Source organism: Orcinus orca, chromosome 2, assembly GCF_937001465.1.
Source record: "Orcinus orca chromosome 2, mOrcOrc1.1, whole genome shotgun sequence".
NCBI lineage: Eukaryota > Metazoa > Chordata > Mammalia > Artiodactyla > Delphinidae > Orcinus > Orcinus orca.
The window spans coordinates 17903517-17923394 of record NC_064560.1 but is presented as its reverse complement, the minus strand read 5'-3'; the positions used below and the strand labels follow the sequence as shown (position 1 = coordinate 17923394).

Genomic DNA, 19878 nt, shown 5'->3' with positions numbered 1-19878 from the left:
AATATTCTCTTCGGAGAGCACACTGCGTGAAGAACAATAGTGCAAAGTTAATAATAAAAAATTAGTAGAATGTTGTTGAGATTCTTGGCCAGAGAGAGTTTATCACCAATATGTCAATTAACAATTCTTTGAGCTTCTCCCAGGAGAAACGCGCCCCCCCCCGCCGCCCTTTTTTTTTGGTCTCCTCTGGCCATCTAATATCTGTAATTGTTTTTTCTTTGCTAAAAAGGTAGCCCTTATAATACTTGAGACAATCAATGTGAAAAGGATGGAGGTGGATGGATAGTCACATTCGTTCATCTCTTTTATTTATACAACAACATTTTAGCAAACATTTGCTGGGGTGGAACCTCTAAGATTAATGAGGGAGACAGATGGGAGAGTACTGGTTCTAATCAGTGAAATTAACACAAGGAGTGGTGTCACTTATGCTTTCAGAACCATGGGTACTCCTTAGAGAAGGTGGTACCTTCCAGGCTGACCTTAGAGTGGTGAAGATGGAGTGGAATGGGGAGGAAAGGACGAGGTCTGGAGGAGTATGTGGCCTCTGGTCACTTCAGAGCGTTCCAGCTGGATCTGAGTGTAGGGTGGAGAGGTGCTACTCTGATCACGGGGGTAGGTGCCAGGGCTTAATCTGATGTCCTGTGACCCGACTGTACCAACCGTTCTGAGTCATGACATCTGACGTGTGGTTTAGCAAAGGTGTTATGGGTGTTCTGTAAGGGATGCATCCAGGTGGCCAGGCTGGAGGGAAGGCACACACGAGGTGATGAGAGTGCACCAGAAGTCTTCAGCGCAGCTCAAGAAAGTTTCAGGATAGTGCAGTCCTGCTACGTGGAATCCTGAAGTGTGGTGGTGGACGCTAGAAAGGCTGAATTTCATCTTCCATGACCTGAGATCTATGGAATCGTCTTAACAAGATCCCCTGGCACGTTGCGTACACATTAAAGTGTGAGAATTTCTGACTTACAAGACCCTGCTTGGCTCATCCAGGGCTCCCTCCCTGGCATTCACTTTCTACATCACTTCTTTAACTCTACCCTTTAGCCACACGGAATTGCTTGCAGTCCTTTTAATGCTGTAGAACTTAAGCGTCTGGCCTCTGCCCCTGCAGTTTTCTCTGGCTGCATGTTTTCTTCCTTTCTGTCCACCCCACTGGTCAAACACCACCATCACCACAACCAAACAAAACCCAAAACGCACAAACCCAAACCTTCAGCATTGATGTCTTATTCATTCACTTCTTCGATGGTTCAGCACTTGTTCAGGGTGACCCCCTGGGGAGTGTGATGGTGACAAGTGCAGTGTTATTCTCTAGGAGCTGTGTGCTCAGGGGAGGCGGATCCCCAAACCCAGGATGACAGCGCGGCAGATAACGCTGGCGGGATCAGGCCATAAGAGGAGCCCCTTGTAGAAGTGGTCAGGGCTTCCTAAGAGAGGAGACCCCAGGAGTGTGAAAGGACAGCAGGGAGAATTTAGCCGTCCCTTCTGTCGTGAAGTCTTCGAGGATGCTCTCGGAAAGGTACCCGCTTAGGTGTTCTGGTGGCTCTTGGCTTTCCTCCTGAAGCATCATGATCACACTGCGCGGGGCTGGGTGATTCGTCTGCCTTTTCCACCGCGCTGCAGCCTCCACGAGGGCAGAGGCCATGTCTGCGCCACACCCTGAGCTCCCCAGAGACTGGTGCTCAAAAGTACCCGCTGATAAAGACAGGGAGGTTTCTGGTTCTGTATCGGTGGGCTGGTGGGGGGGAAGCCCCATAATAGTGGGTTAAAGGAAAAGGGAGGGATGAAGCAGTCAGCTCCTCTTTCTCCGAGATCGCTTGTCAAGGAAAGAAGCCAGAGAGCAGTATCTGGGGAGGAACCTGGAGGAAGTGGGGGTGGTTCTCTTTTAAAGGTCTCTGAGTCGATTATTCATTTGACAAATATCTATGGGAGAAGGTACAGTTGGACCTCACTCTTTGTGGAGGTTCCCACAAATATTGTTGAATCCAGTCGCACGTGTCCCCAGTTGATGGTGAGCAAGGACCTTCTGCCTCTTTTTCAGTGCTCATACTGTAAACAGGGTCCCTTTCATGGTCTATTTGGGGCCATGTTTTTCACGTTCTTGTGCTTTTGGTTGGTGATTTTGCTGTTCAAAATGACCCCCGAACATAAAATGCTGTTTTGTGCTCCTGAGTACAAGAAGTCTGTGATGTGGAGAAAATACACATGTTAGCTCATCTTCAATCAGGCATGAGAGTTAGTCCTGTTGGCTGTGAGTTTCATGTTCACGAATCAATATCTATGAAATGAGGTGTCTCTAAACAGAAGCGCATGTAAAACACAGCCATTCATGGATGGGTTGATGAAATTGCTGGGAGCAGAGGCTCCGACCTCACCTGGGGCCCCTCCTGGACCAGTGCTTCAGTATTTCCGAATTCTGGGAAGGTTAGCAGTGGTCTCACAGCACAGCTGCCATGCACAACTGGAATCAGGTACTTTCTCTTCCAGGGGCCACTCTGGGTCCCGGGATCAGGCAGTGAGGAAGACAGAGCCGGCCTTGAGGCGCGCGGTCCTCGCCCTCCAGCTGCGGTGACTGTCCCTGGAAATAGAGGGCACGTGCAGGGCTCAGCACACATCTGGGAGGGAAAGCATCACCACTCGCAGTAACACAGAAGTCCCCCCGCCTTTTCCTGGTCTTTCTCCGAGTATTTTGTTCATTTTGTAAGAAGAGCTCGGGAGTAGCTCCTACCTGCTCCCCGCTGCCCCGTGGGTGCTCCTGCTCCCGTCTGCTGCTTCCCCGCTCACTCTCTTGTGTTCTCAACTTCAATCCCCTCCTTGCTCTCTTAAGGTATTTTTCTGAAAATACAGAAATTAGCAGCCAAAGTTTCCCACAGTCTTGTCCTAGAGAAAGTCCCCCGTGCCCCCTGTGCACGTGGCTGTGCCGCTCACCGCCCTGGCTTGAGTTGCGTTGGCACCCTGGGGTGTCATTCCTCTTCTTACCCTCGCCTCCTCCCTTCCACTCACACCTGGTTTTACCTGTCCTTAGCCCTCGCCGGGCAGGTGGGTGTCTGCTCGAGTATTTGAATGGTCAGAGTGGGATTCACTTGGAGTGATTTTTCCACAATACACAACCTCTCTAGAAGAGCTGTGTCTAGTAGATGTTGGCAAGTGCATGTTGACTTCACACCTGCCACAGCAGAACAGAAAGGGGACCCCAAATCAGTGAAAGGGCCAAGGTAGCCCTTGGAAGCACTGTTTTCTCTGCTCTTGGGGCTGCCTGGGTGTTCCCAATGGGCCTGGAGGGAGCTCAGGACCCTGACAGCACCCACCCTGTTCCCAAGTTCTGTCTTAGCAAAGGATTTGGGGACACTGAGTTTTTATGTCCGCATTTAGTAGCCAGTGCACATTTTTATAAGCCCCTGGTCACTCCCATAATGGCCTTAGGCCAGCCCTCCCCTCCCCCAGAAGGCCGGGAGGCAACCATGAAAGGCTTTCCACCTCTGCAGCCAGACCAGAACCACTCTCTGCTACCCTCAGGGACCACAGGAAAGCAACCCCCGAATGAAATCTTTAACGGTTAGGAAGTTTTTTTTTTGCTGACTGATATATCTTTTTTTAAAAAAAATTAATTAATTATTTAATTTTTGGCTGCGTTGGGTGGGTCTTCGTTGCTGCACACGGCCTTTCTCTAGTTGCGGCTCGCGGGGGCTACTCTTCGTTTCGGTGCCTGCGCTTCGCATTGCGGTGGCTTCTCTTGTTGAGGAGCACGGGCTCTAGAGCGCAGGCTCAGTAGTTGTGGCGCACCGGCTTAGTTGCTCCACGGGCATGGGGGATCTTCCCGGACTAGGGCTTGAACCCGTGTCCCCTGCATTGGCAGGCAGCCTCCTAACCACAGGGAAGTCCCACTGACTGCGGTATCTTAACTAAGAAAAATTTAGGTTCCCACTTTGGGGGCATGTGCGCATGCGTGCAGGGATGGAGGCGGGGCGGTTGCAATGATAGCGTGAAGACCTGTCCTCCAGGTGCACGCTGGGCTGATGCTGTTGGGAGGAGGGGCAAAGTGGAGTGGGAGAAAGGGGTAGAGGAATCCCACTGGCGTCCTGAGCTCCTGCAGGCCCGCTGTCGGCGCTGCTGCCGGCGGGGCAAGGGCCGACTCTTCTCGGAGTGGGAGTGTCCGCGGGCTCCAGGCTCTCTCGTGTGGCCTGGTTGTTAGGCAGGGGATGCACCGATGGCCGGGTGCTGATGGAGAGGGACGGGAGCCCTGCCCGGCTGTGCGGTGCTGGTGGCTGTGTCCCTGCAGTGAAACCCTCCGCTCCCCTTGCCTCTTGGGTACTTCATCCCCGGCTGCTTTTCCTTAATCCTGTCGTATATTTGTCCTTCCTTTAAACTTTCCTTAATTGCCCCTTCCCGAGTCAGCCCTCTGCTGCTCGATTGGATGGATTTGAGGAGTTGGCGCCCTTCGAGGAGCAGCCCCGGGGCATAGGACCCTGTGCAGTGAGAACGGGCTTGGGTGGAGGCTAGAGGCTTCTTGGGGTGGGGTGGAGGGGAGGCACGGAGGCACCCGAGTGTGGAGCATATTGGAGGAACCGTCGGTGTGGGTGGTCAGCAGGGCGCCAGGATGGGTGCGGCGGGAGGAGACTGTTCTAGGAGACAGGGTTAGAGAGATGCCTTCCGTCCCGGTGGCTGCAGGCCTTGACCTCGAGACATCTCGCCTGGGACCTTCTGTTTAATTCTTTGGAGGGCTTTTATTTACTATTTTAAACTCAATCTATCCGGGGAATCACCTGTTATCTCTAGTGAAATGGAAGCATATTGTGGCTTTGACACGTCTTAGTGCTTCCTGGACAGCAGTGCGGTCAGCTCCAAATGGCACTGATGAAGAGTCTATTGACAGGCACTCCAGGGACAGCTGGGTCACAGAGGAGCAGTGTGACCTTTGACCCAGCCCTACAGTCTCTGTCCAGGCCTCAGTGCACTTATCTGTAAATGTGGTATTTCAATTTATCTCTAAGGCGCCTTCCAACTATAGTATTCTTTATTTATTGCTTGTGTAGATATAATGTATATATAATAACAGGGTGATAAAGTCACTTTATATCCTTCTCTCTGAGTCATTCAGTTTTTGTTTTTTTTTTGCGCTGTACGCGGGCCTCTCACTGTTGTGGCCTCTCCCGTTGTGGAGCACAGACTCTGGACGCACAGGCTCAGCAGCCATGGCTCACGGGCCCAGCCGCTCCGCGGCATGTGGGATCCTCCCAGACCGGGGCACGAACCCACGTCCCCCGCATCGGCAGGCGGACTGTCAACCACTGCGCCACCAGGGAAGCCCCATTCATTGTTTTTTCAAGCTTATTTCCTGCCTTGCCTTCCCTAGATTTCTTCCAAGGATTTTATCTCAGTAAGTGAAATACTGATAAATACCTTGATAAAAAGGGGCAACTTATATTGGAAGGTGGACTTTGCAATCCTGATGCCAGATTTTTCTCCCTGTGGCATGTGTTAATAACTTGGTCCTTCTCACTGTGAGATGTGTCTTTAGGAAATGTGTAATTGCACCAAAGATGGGGGAGACGGTCTTCATTTCGCATGAAGAGTAATTATGCCGTTTGCATCGTATGTTCTAATAGAACTTGTGTCACTGCATACGTATTATTTTTAGATTTGGTTAAATACCTTGATGACTGCTGCCTGTCTTATGGAAAAGGTTTCTTCATTGCCTTGAGTGGGTAAATAATTTAAAAATCACTTGAATAAAAGAAGAGAAACATTGGGAAAGTTGATTAGGTGTAGGAGTGCAATGTGTAACCGTTAAAAATGTATGTATCTGGGGCTTCCCTGGTGGCACAGTGGTTGAGAGTCCACCTGATGATGCAGGGGACATGGGTTCGTGCCCCGGTCCGGGAAGATCCCACATGCCGCGGGGTGGCTGGGCCCGTGAGCCATGGCTGCTGAGTCTGTGCGTCCAGAGCCTGTGCTCTGCAACGGGAGAGGCCACAACAGTGAGAGGCCTGTGTACTGCACAAAAAAAAAAAAAAAAAAAAGTATGTATCTTCCCTTTTAGTATTTGTTCTAATTCATTATTAGATGTTCCATTTTCCCACTTATTTAAAAGGCACCTAATCTAGAGAAGCAAATCAATATTTACAGTGCATTAGTGCCACAGAGAATTTGAGATCTTGTGATGAGGGTTTATTGCTGTTTTATCCACTCTTCAAAGGAAGGCACGCATCAAACAGCTATCTGGGACCCGGTGACATCGCGCCCACCCCCCGTGTGCTTCATCCAGTAGCTTAATTATTGAAGATCCTCATCTTTGAATTTTCTTGTTAATATTTCAGAGGCTATACTTTGAAAATATATATATTAAATAACTCAGAAGATTATGAGGAGAGAAAGTTTTACTATCATGTTTTGAAAGGCATTGATTTTCCTAAAATGGAGGGTGAGGAATCGTAATAATAATGACCAAATTACCTGAAATGAGAAGCTCCCATTATTTCTAATTGCTCTGAAGAACACAAATTACATCAGATTATTAGTAATGCTGAAATAGGCTGCGAGCCCCAGAAATATGGAGCAAATTATAGGCAAAAAGGCCATATTTGTATTTTATTTCTCTGAGGCCAAGACAAAATTGCATTCTTTCTGCAATATTATGCTTTATCAGTACAGTGAGAGGTGGGGAGCTTGTCAGATGAATCAGGCAGTTGTGTTGCGTGCTTCTTTTTGTTGATAAGACCAGACGTTTGGAAGAATCTCTTTCCTTAGAATCAAGTTCGGTTCATCCAAAGACCTCACGCCAGTTGTGGCTACTTCTGCACTGTTACCCACGACTCTGTGCATCTTCATCCTCCTTTGTTGCTTGTAATACTTTCACTTATTTAGAGGCAACTGGTAATTCCTGTTGATACGATTTTGAAATGCTGTTCTATTTTTTTCTAGTACATTTTCATAAATTGTTTTAAGTTCTGTTAGGATGAGGTTTGGTGGATGAATACTAGTATAGAAGTGTATCCAATGTGGAATCACACAATTTTTAGCATCAAAAGGATCTTCTGTCCCCATTAGTGCAGCCTCTGGCTTTATAGATGGGGAGACTGAGGTCCAGTGAGGTGAACCAACGTGCCAGGATTATGCGTTCAGGCCAGTGGTTCTTAATTTGTGTGGTCTATGGTTCCTTCACATCAATAAGGCCATTTCAGGGAGACTGTTAGGCAAAACTCTTTTCATTATGTTCCAGAAACATTTTGTGTTGTTCACTGGGTTGACATCTGCACCAGTGGTGCCCAGACCCTGATGGGTAAGAGGCAGGCTCCTTGGCACAAAGTGAGATGGCAGCACCAAATGTATTCTTCACCCAACTCACCCGCAGTTTAAGGAAAAAAGCCATTTTATCTCCTATTCTTGACGAAGCAGCAAAATGATGACTTAAAAAAATCCTGACCCTTGAGTACACAATTTAGTATTTTGTGTGATAGCATAGATGGTAGGCATAAAGTACTTGTACATATTGAAGATCAGTGGTTTATTGAGAAAAACTTTCATGTGATAATTTGAGTTGTAAGCTGAGGTAACCATTTTTAGCGGAACGCTATTTTTGTTTGAAAGGAGGCTGGAAAAACTGTGCTTATTCAGACTTTGGTGTCTGGCAGGGTTTCTAGAAAATGGATGAAGTGAGCCTGTCACTACATGGCAAATGACTGACAATATTTGTTGCCAAAGATAACATTCAAGCTTTCTAGTAGAATTAGATTTTGGAAAAACTTATATCCCACTGTGAGCATGACAACTTCCCAGTACTTAATGATTTTTCTGATGGAATTGGTAATGATATTCACATATGTGATTTTCTGATATAAAGAAATATATCAACATTCAGAAGATTGGCAAAACCCAATTAATAATATATTCCAAATAACTAATGTTACAAAATTTGTCACGGGTGAAAGATCCATTCCAGGTGTAAGACAGACAAATGTAACAGAGAACGGGAAGTTTACATTCCATATTGTAGCTGACCTTTGAGAAACTAATTTCTCAAGTTTTGGTGTGCTATCAAAGAAGAAGATTTACAGTTATCTGAAAAGATTACTAACATTTGATTTCCTCTCCCAGCTAAATATTTGTGGAGCTAGTTTTCTCTTCGTATACTAGGTCATATCGCAGCAGGTTGAATGCAGAAGCAGCAGTGAGAACCCAGATGTCTGCTACCAAGCAAAATGTGAAAAAGTGCTGCTACCCCACTACATATGCTTTATTTTGTAAAATTGTTTTCACAGAATCCTGTTGTTTATGTTAACATGTAATAGGTTTATTATTGTTAACTTAAAAATGAATAAATAAATATTAAAAATTTTTTTCATTTTCACTTCCAGTATGGTAAATATCCCTAGCTATAACCCACATAAACAAAAGCTCTTGGGGGTCCTCAGTAATTTTTAGAATGTGTGAAAGGGTCCTGAGGTCAGAGTTGAGGAATACCGGTGTAGGCGGGTCTCGCTTGGGGCATGCCACGTCGTCTTATACATCATACTTCCTCTATTGAACCAGTAGAGGTTTTTTCTATCCTTCTCCTATTTCAGCATTTTTGAAATTGGGGCTCCAGTTGTTTCCGTCTGTATGTATAGCTGATGTAATAGTTCTTTAACTCTCCCAGACCTAATGATGCTATTAGTTAAAATCGGTGTTTGATTTCTAGGTGTAAGTAATTTTACTGTGAAAACAACAAAATTCTTCCCTTTTACAAAATTGAGACTAATGTTTATATCTGCAAGTAGCTAGAAGTGGAGTTTGTTTTCCAATGAATGGTTGAATAATAGAATTAATTTCATGATTTGGGTGGTGATGGAGCACTGACCCAGGCGCCTCAAGTTCTGGACAGGAAAGTGTCCCTGCGCTCCTCCTGTCACCTCTCCGAACCTCCGCTTACTCATCTGTGAAGCAGGTTGCATGTTCCTCCATTGGGACTAACGTTAAAAACAAAAAAAGATTCAGATCCTTTCAAGTCACTGGTTTTTAATGTTATTTAATCTGTGTGTGTGTGTGTGTGTGTGTGTGTGTATAAACTGGATGAAAATGACATAATTTTCACACAACCATAAAACAAAGAAATTATAAACCAATAAAAATGTAGATTTTCACCATCAGTGTGAGACACCGTGTCTAAATCGTAGGCAGTATGGGCATGGACACGTGGTGTGTTACAGGGTCTTTATATTTGGACCCAGTTTTGCTGCCCGTGTGCACTCTGATACTCTGTTCTTGCAGCTGAACAATTGCAAGAAAACCTTAACTTCAAGTTCATCATGATGTCACTTGGCGTTCCTTTGTTGAGAACACGTTGTTTACTTTTTAAAATGAGTTCTGTTCTTTTCTCATTCGCCTGGTAATCCGATCTAGGACACCTTCCTGAATTTGACTGTGGTCACCACTGTAACCATGGGGTCTGAAACTGCATGGGGGTACTCAGTTACAGGATGGTGCAAATGAAAGATCCAGACTGTCCTTATATTCATTTCTTTTATCGGTATCACTAAAATGAAAACAAGAAGTGGAATGAATTGTGACCAACTCGTAGGAAGGGCTGCCTAGTAGCACGTCTCCTGGGACATCCTTTACAGTGTGGTTGATGTAGATGCTGCCTGGGGGCTGTGCCCCAGCATCTCCCCAGAAGGTGCAACCCAAGGGTCTGCAGTCCTGCTGTAACCCCCCTGGCCTCGAATCCTCTTTCTTTCCCTGCATCTAGAATTTTGAGAGTTACAGATACAAAGAGGTAGAGTGCTAATTATTTGTGTCTGTTTCAGACTAACAGATTAACACAGAGATCATGTCCCTTCAGAAGATGATGATCCTAATTCATCTAATCTGAATCATGTCTGCAATGTATTTCTCTTGGGGAAATTTTCAGAAACAAGTTGAGTAAGCTGTTTTATTGTGTCCAGGTGAATTTGGTGAAATTTATAGTCCCTGAATTTATTTGGGGGTTGAAATGGACTTTCATGTGGTTATTTTATTATTGTGGGTACTGCTTTCAGTCATTACCTCTGTACCATTTTAAAAGGCCTTTTGTGAACTAATAGTGCTTCTTTTAGACTTAATACACACACACACACACACACACACACACACAACTTGAGGGATACTACAGAATTCCTTAACAACTAAGTAATCAGCGACCCTGTTAATTGGAAAGCAACAGAGCTCATATCTAAGGAGCATTATTGTAATTTCCCAGAAGTATTTTATTCTTCCTCCTCCCCACTTTATTGCTTTTCTGCTTACAGTTTTGATTTTTGAATCTGGGAACAATTTTGTTAATTGAGAGGGAACTTTTTTATGGTAAGAGCATTGTACTATTAACATACATAGTTCCTTAGATGTACATTTTTGTGAACTTGTTTTGAGAGTGACTGTATAGTTCTTTGTTGTGTTTTATTTTTATTTTTTTGGTGCAAATTATAAGCAGCAAGAGCTGTCACAAGTTTTTACACACACTTTTTACACACTGAAGATTGAAAATTATTCTTCCCCATAATTTTCATATATGTGTTTCTCTCAGCAAGTTAAGATAACCACCAACAATATTAAATGTTCAGTATATTTTTTTCTCTGGTAGTGTTATTCAGGCTCTTTCTTGGTTATCAAATCCTTTATTGGAAGCAAACGTTAAATGCAATATTATTATGATTCATATGCTTCTGTTTTCTCTGGTTGTTTCTAATTTGCTTTAACATATTGGCTTGACAATGGTTTAAATATAACATTCAATGTATGTAAGTAGTCTATCTTTAGTTTCATATCCTCAAGGTTCTCCATAGCCACACCACTGAGCAAATGCGTCAATATTCCAAAAATGTTTCTCATGGTAAATGATGAGTTTACTCCTTCACTGCTAAAGCTGCTTTGTTAGAGGCTTTTTATAAATACTTAACTTGTATCCTAGTTTTTTGTCTTATGTTCATTATGCTTTTCACTCTGTTGATGTGTGGGGCTTTTGGTTCTGATTCTCAGTGCTACAGACTCATGTGCCTTTATTCTTCTCTCTGGTTTTGTAGTTCTGTTCCTTGTCTGTAACAGTGATCACATCTGCTAGGATGTTCTCAGTGCTGCCATTACAAATTTTAGCCTGGGTGTGTTGTTGATTTTGTTAGAGTCATTGCAAACACACTCCTCTTTCATTTGAATACAGTTGCTAAAACACCATCTTTTATGTAATTGTGTATGTGAGTATACGGCAGACACTACCTGCGTATTGGTGTACTACTCTTAAGATTTCCGTTTTCTTAAGGATAAGAAACATGTCTGTGCTCTGTACTTTCTGATAATACTTTGTTAAACAAAGGAAATATTTTATTTAACAGGTTTCTTTAGTAGCTGAGCCAAACCAATATCAGGATGATAAGAACAGCAGTGGTGATTATCGTCACTCTCTGTTGAGTGCGCACCGTGTGTCAGACACTGTCTTACGCACTTTAGCTCAGTCAGTCCTCCCAGTACCCTTAGGAGAGAAGTACTGTTTTATTGCTGTTTGTGTAGGAAGGGCCACAGGCAGAAGACAGGGAGACCACTTGCCCAGAGCCACACAGGTGACCAGGGTGAAGTGCAGATGCCATACCGGCCTTCTCACTCCAGATATCCTGTAGGTACCATATTTCTTTCGCAGTGACGTTTTTAAAGGGACTAAGGGAATTTCTATTTAGGAGGCTGGCCCACTGTCACCTTAAAGTGTTATTCTATTCTTTAATCTTTTGCTTTAACTACCTTTATCCTAATATGTCGTTTTCAGACGTTAGGTTATCTTTAATAACGCTGCTTTGTGTTGTAGATATGCCTCTTCACGTCCGACGAAGCAGTGACCCAGCCTTAATTGGCCTCTCCACGTCTGTCAGTGATAATAACTTCTCCTCTGAAGAACCTTCACGGAAAAACCCCACGCGCTGGTCGACAACCGCTGGCTTCCTCAAACAAAACACCGCCGGCAGCCCTGCAGCTTGTGACAGGAAGGTAACTGCTTCTAGTTCCTGTCGTCTTTCTATCAGTGATGGGAGTCAGCCATGGGCCAGGTCTTTGCTTCCATGGCATCCCTGCTACATCCCCTGTGACCTTCACACCAAAGTTCAGATAACTTATTTTGTATTGCCCTTGAATTTTCTGATTAAATCCTTGCTATATATTGTGTATCTATTTATGTATCCATTTTTGGAATGGATAATATGTTCCTATGATGAAAAATGAAACCTTCTAACACGAAGTATGTACACCTAAGGGCCCTCTCCTAAGTCCTAACTTGTCTGCTGGTCACCCCATGTCTCTTCCTGGGAAACCCCATCATGAGCTTTTTGCATGTCCTTACAGGGATCTTTTGTGCATGTATAAACATATATTCATGTTGGCCCCTGAGGTACATTAAAGAAATCACAGCATGTGAACCGTTAAGGATGAAAGTGGACGCCATCCATGGTCATTTGCTCTCTCTACTCAATTGAAACGAAATGGAAGTGTACTGTCTAGTCTTAATAATATTCTCTCCTTGACCAAATTTAATTTGTCCATGACCTAATTTATTTAGTCTAAATAAATAAGCTTTATTTTAGTCTATTTAGTCTACCTTTTTTCCAATTTGTGTTAATGTTCCTTGTCATATATTCCTACAGAAGCCGTACCATCCCGTTCTGTTATACCTCTAACCTTTTACCCAATGAGCTTTAAGCTGTGCTTGTCATTTTCACTGCTGAATCTATAAAATAGATTCTCAGCAAACATCTGTTGAATGAATTAATAAACATTTTTCAGTGCAGCCAGTAATTGAGCACCATACATATCGAGAAGTGTGGAAATATATTAATCACATATTAATAGTAAAAATCAATGTAGTTTGATATTTGCTTGATTTACCCTTTGCATCTATGTCAAAATACCTGTTTTAAATATTTCTTTTATCTTGGTTTCACATTTCAACACACTCTTCTTCGTACCAGTTCAAGTAAAGAAAAAAAAAAGAAGAAGGGAATATGTAAGTTTAAACTGAGAAGAATCTACCAAGAAAATACAATGTACTATAGTCTGATTTTTTGGATGAGGGGTTTAACTCTTCTGTTATATTTTATTAGATATGTGATGAGTTTCTTCTCATTGAGATTAGCCTGAAAATTTAGAATGCTTTATCATGCAGTAGATTCTATTCAAAGAATCTGGTTTCTGAATAGGCCTCGTGACCTTTAATTTGTAATTGGAATAGACCTGATTTCCATGGATATTCACAAATATATAACAAGTCAAGTTGGTAGTTTAAAAAAATTTATTCCTTTAAAAAAAGGTTTTTGCTTAGTTGAAGGATAGGGGGTCAGGAGTCACTGAGGTAATCAAAGTTTTCTTTTTAACTCATTCAACATCTTGGCTGTATGAATCAGCTTCAGTTACAGCAAACAGAACCACAGGAACTATTTTCAACATAAAAGGACTTAATGTTGAGAATTTGTTTTTCAGAAAATTATTGGAAGGGCTAGAAGAGCAGGCCATAGGCTGGGCCCCCAGGGCTTTCTGGACAATGCAGTACAGCGTGTCTAGCTGGCCCGGGGAGGGGGCAGAGGTGCAGGACCTGGCGTCCTGCTGCCTGCATTGGCCCAGTAGACGTTAGCACTGTCTCCACCTGTGCTCACCTTGCCGCCTGTCACCTGTGGAGCTGGGCCTGAACCCAGGAACACCCTAGAAAACGCCGTCATCTCCACGGCTTGCCACTAACAACAGCCCAAGAAAATCCCCTATTTCACAATTATCATTAAAATCTCAGGCTGTTGAATCCAAATGGGCAGAATGCAGTTTGCTCCAGATCCTTATGTCTAGGGGTGTCTGGGAAACGGACTTTAGCCTTCCAGGCTCTGCAGCCCAGGGAAGCTGCCTGGAGAGGATGGAGATGCTTATGGCCAGTTAACCATGTCCACCTCACTGCCATTCTCTTTTATTTTGTTTTATTTTTTGGCCGTGCCATGTGGCATGTGGGATCTTAGTTCCTCAACCAGAGATTGAACCTGCGCCCCCTGCAGTGGAAGCATGGAGTCGTAACCACTGGATAGCCAGGGAAGTCCCTCATTCGTTCTTTTTTAAATAACATGTGTCTATCATTGTAAAAAATTGGGCAACTAGTAGAATAGAACAAAATTACATTATCCATAATTCCAAACTCATCAACAACCAGTACTAAGATATAAGTGAACACGCAAACACACACACACACACACACACACACAAAGTCGGAGTCATTCTTTGTCTACATATTTGCATCCTGATTATTTCTACAGTTTTTTCATCTCATAGGGATTTCCCCTGGTGTGAGTTTTGTTAGAAAATATTTTTAATGAACACAAAGTATTCCAGGGTAGAGTATACTTTATCATTCTCTTACTGTTGGACATTTATACTATGTTTTTTCACATTATAAGTATCAGCACTGTAAGACAAACTTGAATATAATTTTGTTTTAAAAATGGTTACTTTACCCAACAAGCTTTTTCCCTATTGCGAGTGGTATTTAACGTAGCCAGATGCCTACACTTTCCCATGGCAGAGACCTTGATTCACACACATATCTCTCGATGAAATCGTATTCACGTACGACACACATAAAAGGTAATGTGTAATGAATTTGTCTTTTGAATTATCTTTGGCTTTACTTTTCAAATACCTATTTACTAAGTTTCCTAGTCTAGATTTTTAAGCTGTTTGTATTTTAGTCTGTGTTATTTTCAGTTATAAAACAACTTCCAATGTCTTCAATATTAAGAAAGGATGCTTGGAGGAAAGCATACTTGCTTATCAGTATTAAATTTATTTACTTCTGTTGCGTCCATGAGAGTTTACCTATGCTGGGCAATTTCAAGATGTTATAAATTCTTATCAGCATGTAGAGGTTTAGGTTTTCTGTATAAAAACACGGAAATCAATTAGTTAAGTGTTCACAGTCCTGCGATTCATTGATCTCTAATGGTTAAAATAGGTTGGTGTTCTTGTATAACTCATCTGCATACGTAAGTAGCTTCTATTCTTCCAAGTTAAATAAGCAAAACAGTTTTAGTGTAATGTCACCAATCAGTTAAAATCTCTTATTTTTGAACCAGGCAGTTCCTTTGTCGTGTGTGAGAACACAGCCACGTTGAACTTTCCCTTGTGTTTCAAAACCACAGATGAGAGGTGGAGTCTTCCCAGTTAAAACAGTAATACTGTTTCATCCCACTGTCAAGTTTAGAGGGCAAAGTTCACAGATTTTGATGCTGCTAAGCCAGGTGAGGGCTCGAAGAGACCAAGAGTTTCACGGGCTTCTGGATTTCTTAAATTCTGTCATAGTTTTATCTGGCAGTGAGGCATAGAGGGGATGAGAATCTTGGCTTTTTTTCAGGGTTCTTTGGAACATTGGCTTATTCCTGTTACCCAGCTCTTTGTGGCTGACTGCCCTTTTCAACTCTTAGAGACCATTTTGCTCACAATTGGTGTGGAAAGTATCTTGCTAGAAGATGTATTTTCATTTGAGATTTTGTGTGTGCATATTAATACTTCATCTTGGGAAAGAGTATTTCAGTCAGTGTGAATTCTCAAGTCGTTCTGCCCGCTCTTTAGCCATCCTTACTAGGTCCATGTCCCTGTGAATGAAGAGGCCACCAAGGATGTGGACAGGGTTTGATTCATTCCACTGTAATGAGGCACTTATCAGAATCAGTCTGCCATGAGGTTTTAGGAATCAGGTCTCTGTTCTGTTCGCTGGGCAGTGGTTGTAAGCTGTTGTTCCTTCCCGTAAATAATAAGAGGTGTTGTTTTTCTAAGTTATGTTGCCCCCCAATTAACATGGGTAGAATTAGCATAAACTCATATTTTGACTAGTTTCCAAGGGAGATTCTTACCTGATCAGGGAAGGGGAGGAAAGTGGTAAGAGAACATATTTCCTTGGCATCATTAGGTTAAAAAAATTTTTTTTTCCCATTTCTTAAAGAGATGTTTAAGAACATCTCTGGATGTTTCTGACCCTCTGGGTTTATTATTTCTGTTTGATTTAGTTGCTTGTCACATTTGATATCTTTCCAATACCCCTGATGCATGCAAACTCTTGGAAGAGGTGCTGTCTTAATTATGTCTTTGTCACACCTCTTTCCATTACATTCAAAGCAATGTGAGATCTTCCTTCTAATTTTAGAAAATGATTTTTACAAATCTTTCTTGTGGTATATTTTGAGTCCCCAAACAGTTTTTTTTTCCCCCGATGATAGTATTTCTTGTTCTTTGCATTTTCTAAAGAAATGAAAAATATAAAGAAGCAGATAGGTCATTTGGGGTCTTGATGATGAGTGTTGACATTTGGTGTATGAATTTGAGGACTTCTGTGGAGCATAGTATAGGTCTACACAGATGGTGGCTGTCCTTGATACCAATGGGGAGTCATCCAATCAGTACAGTTTAATTTCCTGCCTTTTTCCCTAATCTATGTTATACTGAGAGCATTTTCCTTTGTCTTGTAAATATCGATACTTTGCACAAGGTTCTATTATGTAATGTTTTTTGGAGTTGTTTATTAACTTTATTTGGTGATTTTTCTTGTTGCTTAACATATTTATACTTTAGCTTTTTTTTTCTTATTTTGCTCTTATAAGTAACCTTTACAGGTACTCTTCAGAGAATATCCTTATATACCAATTTATGTTGACATCTCTGATTATTTTCTTAGAGTAGATTCCTTAAGTAGATTTACTTGACCAAGGAAACAAACATTTTTAAAGCTATTGATAATTGCTTCCCATAAATTCATGAATAATAAAGTGAAAAGTACTTATGATGTATAAAGAGCTCTGTGAGAAGTCCTAGATGGGGTGGGCGGGGGGGTGAGGGGTAGGATGCAGAGCACCAAGAAGCAACTGGTACTGTTTCTGAGTTCCAGAACTTACTGTCTTACTGAATAGTTTAATAGTTCCATTTGGCTGTGTACCAGAATTACCTGTGGACTTTTAAAAGATGAAACAAACTTACACCAATAGATTCATTTACCCATTTCAGGACGTTTGTGTGTTTTTCTTTAAAGCTTCTCTGTTGATTCCGGGGCACAGTCTTTTTTAAAGAACTTGGGTCCAGCGGGAAGCGGAAGGTATCTTTGTCTGTCAAGAGATGGCAAATAGGAATATAATCGTTATTTTGATATGTCTTCGTTTTGGGCTATTTTTTCTATCTTAGAATAGGATCTGGAACATTTAGCATATTTGGTTTTGTGACACTTCACTTCTTTTCACACTTAGCCCAAATTTTTAAATGAAAAGCTATTAATTTTAGTTTTTTTTAAAGTATTACAACACCCCACTGAGATATTGGCTCCTATGTTATCAATACAAGACTAGAACAGGAAATATTTTTCTAGGTAGAAGCTATGATAAAAGCACTGTTTCTGTTTACTGTTACTTGGCACATCCCACCTCCCCTCCAATCTTAGTTCAAGTGCATTTAGATATGTAAAGTCAGGACACTGAATTCCCAGCATTAGGGTCACCAGTCAGGCACAAGAAGCCTCCAGAAAATGTCTGCTCCCTGTTTTACTGAGAGCGAGAAAACTTTTGCAGTTGATACACAGACAATACAATAGCAATGGCATTTGAATCGTGCTCCACGTGGCTCTTTAAAATAGCTGCTTACTGGCTCATTCATTCATTCGTTTGTTCATTCATTGTAAAATGATATTCTATATATATTATATATATATAACTGAATTACTTTGCTGTACACCTGAAACTAACACAACACTGTAAATCAGCTATGCCTCAATTAAAAAAAAAGAGAAATGGATATTTGCTCTCTTTAGATTTTTTTTTTTTTTTTTTTTGCGGTATGTGGGCCTCTCACTGTTGTGGCCTCTCCCGTTGCGGAGCACAGGCTCCGGCCGCGCAGGCTCAGCAGCCATGGCTCACGGGCCCAGCTGCTCCGCGGCATGTGGGATCTTCCCGGACCGGGGCATGAACCCGCGTCCCCTGCATTGGCAGGCGGACTCTCAACCACTGCGCCACCAGGGAAGCCCTCTCTTTAGAATTTAAAAAGAAATGAGAACTTTTCCTTTTATGCAGAAGCTTTGTAAAAGCTTATAATCTTTTTTTTTTTTTTTTTTTTGCGGTATGCGGGCCTCTCACTGTTGTGGCCTCTCCCGTTGCGGAGCACAGGCTCCAGACGCGCAGGCTCAGCAGCCATGGCTCACGGGCCCAGCCGCTCCGCGGCATGGGGATCTTCCCGGACCGGGGCACGAACCCGTGTCCCCTGCACCGGCAGGCAGACTCTCAACCGCTGCGCCACCAGGGAAGCCCAAAGCTTATAATCTTGATCAAGTAAATTATGTACAGACAAAAAATAAGTAAGTAAAGTGATATTCTAAATTTACCTATTTTTTGCTTTCTCATCCTCTTCTCAAACCTTTGGCTTCTTGGTCTGCTTCTTCTCATTTTTTCTTTCTAATGTAGAAGGTGAGTCCGAGTGGTAAATTTTTTATTTTTGAATTAGTCCATTTGACCAGCTTGCTATTAAAAAAAAAGGTGTCTATCTTTTGGTTTTTTATGGGCTAACCATAGCTTCCAGCTAGTTACAATAACCATCTAAAACCTCAAAGGACGGACTAAGAAGTTTTTTAAAACTACGTTTCCTTTGTGAGAGCCCTATAGCTGTGTTTAATTTTCTGGGGTATTTGCTTCCAGGGAAATCCAGCTGAGACCCAGGTCTTAGGCTATCCTGCTACAACATTTGTACTTCTCGTAAAAGGCCTCTAAAACTATAAATTTCACCCTTCTGTTTTGCATATTAAAAGATCTCAATTTGAATGCACTGCATTTTTGTTCAGTAAGTGATGGTTCTACTCATTTTTAAAATAGGCTAACCTCAAGTGCCAAGCTGCCCTAGCCTGAGCTGTTAATAACTGAGACTCATCTATTTCAGTGCCACATTTAGGAATATAATCCCCCTTCACATACTTTAAATATTATAATTTGTGTTCCAAGTTATGAAATCCTGAAGTGCTATTGAGAAAATGTTTAAGCCTGGGTGTGGTATTTTTAGAGTTCACAAACCATTCCAGGAATATGAATCCGAAGCAATGTCAGAATCCTTGCTGAGCAGCCTCGAAGTTACATATCACACAGAGGGAAGTGAAGATGTTGCACCCGTTTTTCTTGATTTGGGAGAGGAGACCAGGAACCGGCACTGATTAAATTATATTGAACAAAAATTCACGTATTCTTTAGACACTGAAAAATATTTTGGCCTCATTTCATCTTTCTAAGTTGGTGTCTATTTTTAATTTTTAATACTTTAGCTTATAAACGTACCTACTTTGGGTCATGAAGTCATGTCCTGTTATTAAAGAGAAGAGCCTAGTGAGGTGCTGGGACTGAGGTACCTGGTGTTTGCTTTCCAGCTGCTGGGGCAGCTCTGTTTTAATTTGCATGTGTTCTAGTTGCCATCATGTGCTGCACTGCCTTTGGGGCAATGTTTTTTACAGGGTGGGGATAAAAATGGTTTCCATCTGTCCCATCTCCAAACTGTACTGTTTCTGAGGTTTTGGTATTTTCGTGTAATGATAGCCAAGTTGATCTGAGTACTTGCTTCTTGCTGGCTGTGTTATGTGTTGTATCTCATTTAATCACCTTCTGAAGTGTAAGTAATCGAAAGACCAGAATAAATATCCACGAGACTACGGTGATACTAATAAGTGATTGAATAAAAAATAAAATGGGGAAAAGGTCCAAATTTCCTCGCAGGAGAATTCCAAATAATATATGTTATACTTCCCCCTCCAGAAGGTGGAGCTTAATTCCCCTCCTCTCGAGGATTGGCTGCCTTTAGTAATTTGTTTCCAAAGAATAGAGGATGGAATGAGAAAAACATTAACTC

General features: G+C 42.4%; 1 protein-coding gene across 26 annotated transcripts in view; it reads left to right on the top strand.

Annotated features, from left to right (window-relative positions):
* Window positions 1-19878, top strand: part of PARD3 (par-3 family cell polarity regulator) — a 677665-nt gene that overhangs the window by 267983 nt on the left and 389804 nt on the right. For all 26 annotated transcript variants that reach the window (XM_049705522.1, XM_033439327.2, XM_033439322.2 and 23 more), the window contains exon 4: window positions 11807-11985. In XM_049705522.1, the coding sequence (XP_049561479.1) occupies window positions 11807-11985 (179 nt within the window). The remainder of the gene's footprint in view (window positions 1-11806; window positions 11986-19878) is intronic.